Consider the following 8,898-nt stretch of genomic DNA (forward strand, 5'->3'; position numbering starts at 1 on the left):
TGGCCCACACAGCGCGGGAATATTTGGGGCGCTTTCTTTGTGCCTTCTCAGCACCCAGGACTACTGTGCGCCACTTCCAAGGCACAGATTCGGCAGTTTCAAGGCGCTTGCCCTGTGTTCTCAGAGGCTGAAACCTCTGCAGGGGGGGAGGGTAAAAGGAGCACCCCAGAGGCTTGGGCTTTGTGCCCGCCCCTGGAAGGCTGTTAACCCTTCCCTGGCTCACCCGAACCTCCGGCTGTTGCAGTCTGCCTCTGCTGCTGTTGAAGACCTTTGCCGGTGACGATCCCTCCCGGTTTCCTTGTCTCTGGGTCGGCTGCGTCTCCTGTCGGCTGCTCTTAAAGGTGACTCAGCAGGTCTGGAGCGGGATGCCGTCTTCCCTGCCTTTTGTTTTGTTTTGTTCTCGTTGTTCTTCCGAGTTGTGTGGATCTTTTTGGCTCCACACTGTCCAGGGAACTTCACGCACCTCTCCCTGCGGTTCTTTGCTGTTCCTCTTTGCTGCTTCTGTAGCGTTCTATCCCTCTCTCACTGGGCTCTCCCTCACAGCCTTCCTCCTACGTCGGCCATCTTAAAACCCGATCTTCTGCATTTGCTTGCAATGTTATGTTATTCTGTAAATGTTCAGGTTTAGCAGCCATACTGGGCAAGTCCATGTGTTGTTGCCAGTGGTGGCGAGCTGAAGCTACGAATATTTCCTCTGCTTGCTCTGGAGGCTGAACTGTGTCTTCTTCAGGCTTGCTTTTAGGAGATTCAGCGAGTCCAATGATGTGAAAAAGAGGAGTGACTCAAATGTACTCCTTTCAAAAAATTTTAGTTTATTATAGGATAAATCCCTAGGAAAAGAAAAAGCAAAATGTCTATTAGATCTCTAGTGAGTAGGAATGAACAGAATTTGTATTTCTTAATGTTGAATATGCAGTTTTTGTCTAAACCACACCTTTGGGCATCTGTTTGAACATTCCAGAGCTCCTAATCAAACTTATAACCTCTCCTAACAGTCTCACCTTCTGGGTCTTTATAAATAAAATATACAGCATGGCTATAGCTCTTGATAAGACTCTGAAGGGAAAATTTCCTGGCAGCAAGAGATATGATCAGATGACCTTTAGTAGTCTCATCAAATTCAAGACAATGAGATCAAAGTTTGTACCTCTATCTGTAATTTCTAATATTCAGACGAATATTCTACTTTTATACCTGCCTGGTGTGGTTCTCTTTTTGGAACTAGTTCAGTTCCAGAATAAACCAGAGAACCTTTCAAATCATTTGAAGGGAAGCTACTCCTCAGATGAACTCATCATTTTGAATTAATTCAGAATTATATTATCCTTAGTAGGAATTCTTTTCTGATTTCACGTCGTCTTGACATTGCGTAAAAGCAGATTTGTTTCAGCTGCGCAGTGGCAGCAGAACAGAAAACAGCATGAACTGGATTCTTGTTGGAAAACACTCACTTGTGACCATAGTAACATGGATCCCAGCTTGCCTCACTTTTCACCCGCATGGCTGCCAACTGCCCACTGTGGCTGTCTCCATCTCTAGTCTCTCTTCTGGAACTCTCCAGAAGTGGTTCTCAAACACTGGCTTCACTTAGGCACCGAAGATGCAAATTCTCGGCCCGGATCTAGAACTCAATCAGGAACTCGGCAGGGCTGGGGTGGTAGAGACAGAACCTAGTTCTGCAAGCCCCTGGATGACGTTGATGCAGGCTCGGTTTTGCTTCAGAGCGCTGCCAGGAACACGTGGCTCTCCTGGCTGGTGACTTTTGCATGACAGTCAAAGCCCTGGAGGCTGTGGCCCCACACTCCTTACGGCTTTCCTCCGTGGACTCCACAGGTACTCATGGCGTTCCTCAGACACTCTCCCATGTTTTGCCCTTCTCTCACTTTCCTTCTGCGGTCTGAGGGTATCGCCCCACACTGTCCTCCCAATGATGCCCAGTGGCTCTACACAGTGTCCTTCCAATGATGCCCTGTTTAACCAATATCACTCTCGCTACAGCCCCCTGATCCAACTTGGAGTCTCTTTTCCCTGTTCTGTTCTCCAGAAGCAATTTGCACATCATGTCTGTGCCCTTTTCTTTTTCACATTGTTACCCTTGCCTCTCCCCTTCCTTCAAAGCATAAACACCTTGAAAGCATGGACTTGGCCTTGTTCATGCGCACTGCTTACCATGTTTCCACCTGGCTCATGGAAACAAAGCAAACTCAGATACTTAGGAAATAAAGGAATAGCTAAGGAGTGAGTGAACGGAAGGAGGAACAAGTTACTAGTTTTTTTTTCTTTTAATTTTTTTTTTCTAAATCACTAGTGTTTAAGGAATGTGGTTGCATTACTCCACTGACCCTCTGCAGTGTGTTGTCATCGACCTGTTTGCTGGATCATGTTTGATTTCTGTGCGTGTTTCCCCTGCAAGCGATCTTGCAGCTCCTAGGAGGGTAGGAAGCCTGCCTTACACATTTTAGAGCCTCAAACTAGACTAAGTGCTTAGCATTCTCTTTCAGTTATGAAAAATGATGGCATTTTAAAAAGGGATGACAATATAGATGCCGACAGAGAATAACTAGCTTGCAAAGGACTTCCCACTAAAAGCAAGGAAGGGCCTGTTGTACTGGACAGTTATTATCTCTTCTGTTTTTCTCCAGATCAGGTCTATAAGGTTTGGGAGTCCAGAAGAAAAAGATGGAAGCAATTGTCCCCTTCAGGCCTAGAGAGCTTGGTCATTCAAAGGATTATTGTTAGTGTCAGATGAGGCTGTTTCTACCCACTGTCCTTCAGCTGTATAAATTGGAAAGAAGAATCTATTTCCTAAGAGTAGCAATAATCGGCCTAATAAAGATGCATGGCATTTGGAGCCCATTGTGGTATAGTAGGTAAAACAGCCCTGCCATGCCAACATCCCAGTTGGGCCCTGGTTTGAGTTCACTGCTCCACTTTCCATCTACATTCCTGCTATATGCCTGGAAAGGCAGTGGAAGATGGCCAAATCCTTGGCATTCCTCCCCCTGACCAACCCCTCCAAATACCCAGCTATTACGCTTGAAGAATACAAAATGAATAGTATGGATTCAATGCATGAGACCCTATACATACTTACAGAATTGTTATTTTAATACTAGAAGAAACTTTAGAGATTATTGAAACACCTTATTCATTTGATAGAAAACAACTAAAATCTCAGAAATAAATGTGCTTAACTAACTTACAAGTGCTGCAGGAATAGCAAGCCTTCAAATGAATCCTTATGTAATTCAGTCAAATAATTTTCACTGAGAATCCTGGATCAAAATGAAGAATAACAACAATTTTTATTCAGGAATAACTCTGATGTGGAGGAACCCTCAGTAGGGTGCCACTTAAATGCAAGTTAGATCTTTCTCCCTTTCTCTGTAACTCTAATGAGTTTCAAGTAAAACAATTACATCTTAAAAAAAAAAAAAAAAGCCCACATATCACACTAGTTTTCCTGTGTCTAAATGATGTGCAGAAAAACATAAGAGAAGGTCTGAAGCGATGTATATCACAGTCACAGCAGCTTACTTCAGGGATGGAATGTTACACTACAAGAAGATTTTTACTGTATCAGTTTTTAGTCTCTTAAGAACATAATCATGGAGCCCAGCATGAAAGCTCAATGGCTAAATCCTCATCTTGCAAGAGCTGGGATCCAATGTGGGCACCAGTGCACGTCCCGGCTGCTCCACTTTCCATCCAACTCCCTACCTTAGGGCCTGGAAGAGCAGTAGAAGATGGCCTAAAGCCTTAGGACCCTGAACCCATAAGAGAGAGCCAGCAGAGGCTCTTGGCTCCTGGCTTCACCTCGGCTCAGCTCTGCCTGTGGAGGCCACTTGGAAAGTGAGCCAACAGATAACAGAATCTTTCTGTCTCTCCTCTTTGTAAGAATAATTTGTCCAACAAAAGCAAAGAAATCTTAAATAAAAAATAATATAATCATGTATTACTTACAAGATGAAAAATAAACTTCAGTGGTCTCATTGCAAATACTGTGTTTTAGAACTGTAATAAGTAGAGGTTGATTTGTTAACATGAAGGGGTAAATACCTTTTCCAAGACATTCTGACCTCTAATACTGGACCAAAGAGTTTAAGATGCAGTTACTTTGTTTTTGTATCCATATTTAGAGAGAATATACTCACAAAGTCTCAGCCCAGCGATATGCTTTCCATACATTTTTGTCAATGTAGGATATAGCGTTCCCTTGGAAATTTCTGTAAAGAAGCACAGTTCATATCCTTGAATAGATAGGAACACAATGAACAGAACAAGGAAAACACTCGTAGCAACTTCATGGGGATATTGAATATGGATATTACTACCAGCTTTCTAGTTTCTAGAGCTTCACCTGATGGCAGGCACAATTAAGAAAGAAGAACATGGGGTCCTGGCACAAACATTGAGGTGTCACTTCAGAAGCTTAACTTCCTCTTTGTGCAATCTCTTTGATAGATAATGCCAATCAGTTGCATTTGAGGGACATACTGCCTCCAAAATGCCCTGGGTGTCTAAACTGGTCCTTTTGCAAATCAGTAAGAAAATAATTCAGCTGAGAACAATGGATCAATTTATCTTCAGCAGCAAATAAGAATAAAGAAACTCCAACGTACAGTAATTCTAACACTTTGGCCAAGTACCTTCTACTGCAATTATTCTACCTACGTGAATGGACATGGACAATGCAAAATCAGATGGACTAATGCGTTGACACGAATGGGTCACTGGCCATAGCCATGGTGAGGGATGGAAAAATCAAATGACTGAGCCAGGAGCAAAACATCACCTCCCTCAGGGAAAAGTGCAAGGGAGAGAAACTGGAAGGAGGGACACATATCCTCATGGAGATGGGAGTGACTTATGGATAGTGGAGTAGAGAGGATAGGATGATAAAGGGTGTGGGGGTGTAGATTCTGATATTTTTCTCTTTGTTCCATGATCCTTTGGCAAAGTAAGAATGTACCCATGAATCATCCACATTCCAAAGCAATCTTAAATACTGTAAGTTTCAAGTCTGGGTAACTTTGAGTCTTTACCTGTGCTTCTGTCTTCACTCCATCATCAACAGTGCACCTGCATGGCTTATGTACAACACGGTTGTACCTGCGTGTTCTGCCTGGTGGACATTCCCATTCAACCAGAAGGCTTTGCTCTATGTTCACCAACATAAAGTATTAAAACTGAACACACCTCCCTCAGATTGCCTCTCCTTTCTGATTGCTGTCTGCACCTGTGAGGCCACTCACTCTCACCAGCACCCAGGACAAAGCTTGCAGTCATATTTTTTCTTCTGTGCATACATCCACCCACCAGCCTTTGATCAGTTTCTAGGTCCATCCGGCCTTTTTCATCTCAGGGACTTTCTTTTCATTCCTATCAGAGCTGGTGACTTGGTCTCATTCTCATTTTATTCCTTGATTTTACTAGAGGTCTTTTTTTTTAATGTCCCTGAAGTAAGCTTTCCTCTCTAGATGACTCTCCATATAGTGTCTAAAATCATATTTCTGAAACAGGCATTTGGCCTAGTAACTAAAACACATCTCACGTCAGAGTGCCTGGGCTCCTACCCGGCTCCAGTTACTGACTTCAGCTTTCTGCCCACACACACCCAGAAGGTAGTGGAGCTGGCTCCAATAGCTGCCCTCCTGCCACCCTCATGGCAGACCTGGGTTGGGTTCTTAGCCCACTTTGACCAACCCAGTGCCTGCTGTTCAGGCATTTAGAGAATGAACTAGCAAATGGAAACTCTCTCTCTGAATCTGTCTCTCTGCCTTTTGAGTAAATGCACAGAAAAAAATTAAGACAATGATCAATTTCTTTTAAAATTTTTAAAAATAATCTTTCTGTTGGGCCCGGCGCCGTGGCGCAGTGGTTAAGGTCCTTGCCAGGCACGCCCGGGATCCCATATGGGCACCGGTTCTAATCCCGGCAGCCCCGCTTCCCTTCCAGCTCCCTGCCTGTGGCCCGGGAAAGCAGTCGAGGACGGCCCAAAGCTTTGGGACCCTGCACCCGTGTGGGAGACCCGGAAGAGGCTCCTGGCTTCGGATCAGCATAGCATCGGCCCGTTGCGCTCACTTGGGGAGTGAATCATCGGACGGAAGATCTTCCTCTCTGTCTCTCCTCTCTGTATATCCGCCTTTCCAATAAAAAATAATAATAATAAATCTTTAAAAAAAAAATAATCTTTCTGTTTTGATCACCTCTCTCTTGCTTGAAAACTTTCAGGGTTTTCTGCAGCTCATAGTATAACTCTGAAACCCCTGTAGCTGATATTCAAGGTTGTTCATTTAATATCTTTCATTGCTTTGTAAGTCAGTTCTTGGCAGACAAGCTGTCTACTAAGCCTTGCTGATTCCAATAGTCAAGGGTAACAGGTCAGGCTGTCAGGATGCTGGCATCCCATACATATGTGGGTACCGGTTTGATGACCAGCTTCTCCACTTCCTATCCAGCTCCCCACTAATGTGCCTGGGAATACAGTGGAAAATGGCTCAAGTGCTTGGGCCCCTGAACCCACACAGGAGACCCAGAAGAAGCTCTTGCTCCTTACCTTTGGCCTGGCCCAGCCCCAGCCATTGTGGCAATATGAGGAGTAAAGCAGCAGAAGTAAGATCACTTTTTCTAGATCTCTCTTCTTGCTGTAATTCTGCCTTTCCAGTAAATCTAGTAGTTTTTTTTTTTAAGAGAAGGAGAAGGAAAGGTGACAAGAAAAATGTCACAATAGGAAGTCAGGAAATACAGGTTGAGTCAGGAGGAAGGCCCAGCAAGGTACTGAGCAAAAGGCTACCATGACAGACAAGATCTAGAGAACTCTGAGGAAGGGTAGTTCTTACAAGATGGTGAAGGTGTCATTGTGGGCACTGAAGGATCCTGGCACAGGCACTTGGTGGAGCTTCTGCCACGGGCTGAGATTGGTACATGACAGCATTCCATTTTTGCAGGTACAGAGCTCGCAGATGTCCGTGCTGTTGGGGGTGCTTTCTTTTGACTCAATGAAAGTAGTTAGCCGGGTAGCATACTCAGCAGCCTTGACTTCAGGATACAAAGTTGGAAACTGCCCTGCAGGTGGAGCTGTAGTCTTCAGGATTTTAGAAGGGCCAACCTCTGGAGCAGGGACTGGAGCTTTGATAGGCTCCAACTCTGAAGGCTGACCCGTGACTCGGGAATCTGAAGGCTGACCCGTGACTCCGGTTGATGTTGCTACAGTTACTATATCACTAGTTGGCTCTGGTGGCCGAGTTAGAGTAACCGAAATAGTTGTAGGCTTGACCTCTGTAGATAAATTGAGAGGATTGCCTGTGACTTGTTGAGTCTGGCTCCGGTCTGTATATGTAGGTGGCACCTCAGAATGCCTTGGAGGTGCTGCTGCTGTAGTCTCCAGGGCTGTAGACTGTTCAGCCAACGTGGTGGGTTCTGGGATTTTGAAAATTTCTGTCTTCACAGCTTCAACTGTGACACTGACTGGCACTATATGCTGAATTGGAGCTACAACCTCCAATGGAGGCTCTGGAGGCTGAGCTGAGGTCTTCTGCAGGGCTGGAGATGATTCAACTTCCGCAATTCTGGATTGAAAAGCCAGCTGAATATCAAACGCCTGAACTGTGACTTCAGTCAGGTTTGGATGCTGCGCCTGAACCAGCTCTGCCTGTGGAAGTGTCACCTCAGGGACACCTGGAGGTGGTGTTTTGGCATTCCTCGGGGCTGTAGAATGTTCGACCTCCACAGCAGGACTCGGGTTTAGATGCTGAGTCAGAATTGCATCTGGACTCGTTCCTGTAGGTTCTTTCAGGGCGGTTGCATGCTCAGCCTCTGCAGTGGGTTCTGGACCATTGGTAGGTGTAGGTGGTAGGTTCAAGGTCTGATCTGTGACACTGGGTGTCACTGGAGGTTGAGGTGGAGCTGGCGTTGGAACGGCCACCTCTTGCAACACTGGAGGTTGAGCTCCCACCTCTGTAGATGGCTCTGTAAGCTGCACAGGGGTCTCCTGAGTGGTTGGAGCCTGGTCAACCTCTATATTGAGTTCTGGAGTTGGGGTATTTCCCAGGTCCCAATGTGCAACTGTGACCTTGGGCAGGGCTGCATGGTGAGTCTGGACCTGGTCTGGATGTGAAATCTCAGAGTCCAGAGTTGTTGTGGTCTTCAGGGCTGTAGAATGTTCAGCCTCCACACTGGGTCCTGGAGTTATAGTCAGCTGCAGCTTCAAAGGCTGAAAGGTGACCCTGGGTAATATTAGATACGGAGCCTGTTCCTGAGCTGGTTTGGGGACCGTTGCCTCCTCATCTACAGATTCTTGAAGTGGCTCTGGAGGTTGGGTTAGGGGCTCCGAAGAAATGACACCCTCTGTAGTAGGAGATGGAGTCAGGTAATATACTTGGGGTTGGCTTTTGGAACCCACAGTCATTTCCGGATGTTGAGCGGACACTTTCAGCCGTGGTGGAGACGGAAGGGTGATCGGAAGGGCCTCCAGGGGTTCAGCTGGAGATTCCCATTCTGTAGGGATAGGCTCTATCTCCTTAGGGGAAGCTGCAGTCTCATCCATGGCCTCTGGCTCAGCTGCAGAAGGTAAGGCTGGGTAAGGCTCAACCTCTGAAGGTGAAGTGAAGGTGACCTCAGGATCTACTGACTTATCCATACTTGTGGAAACTGTTGAGTGGTCACCTCCTTTCAGGAGTGTCAGGTCCAGCTCATTGTTCCCCGAGGCCTGAGCTGCAACTTCCTGTTGGCTTGAAAGTTATAGCCTCGGTCATGGTCTCTGCAGGGTTAACAGACACACTCGGCAATGTTGGAGACTGACCTTCAGGAGGAACTGTCGCCTCATGAGACTCTGCAGGTGGAGATTTCACTTCTTTGGTCTCTGACACCGGAGCTGGAGCTTCCTGCTGGGCTGGA

General features: G+C 46.0%; 1 protein-coding gene across 1 annotated transcript; it reads right to left on the reverse strand.

Moving 5' to 3' along the window:
- Positions 1-535: 535 nt before the first annotated feature.
- LOC121166562 (leucine-rich repeat-containing protein 37A3-like) lies at positions 536-8,621 on the reverse strand. Its single transcript, XM_040995754.1, has 4 exons — positions 6,843-8,621; positions 4,155-4,226; positions 3,204-3,275; positions 536-830 (listed from the first exon to the last, which is right to left on the reverse strand). The coding sequence occupies exons 1-4, from the start codon at positions 8,546-8,548 to the stop codon at positions 680-682; spliced, it is 2,001 nt and encodes a 666-aa protein (XP_040851688.1). The 5' UTR covers positions 8,549-8,621; the 3' UTR covers positions 536-679.
- Positions 8,622-8,898: the final 277 nt, after the last annotated feature.

The sequence above is a fragment of the Ochotona curzoniae genome, unplaced genomic scaffold (assembly GCF_017591425.1).
Source record: "Ochotona curzoniae isolate NIBS_2020 unplaced genomic scaffold, NIBS_Ocur_1.0 patch175, whole genome shotgun sequence".
Lineage (NCBI taxonomy): Eukaryota > Metazoa > Chordata > Mammalia > Lagomorpha > Ochotonidae > Ochotona > Ochotona curzoniae.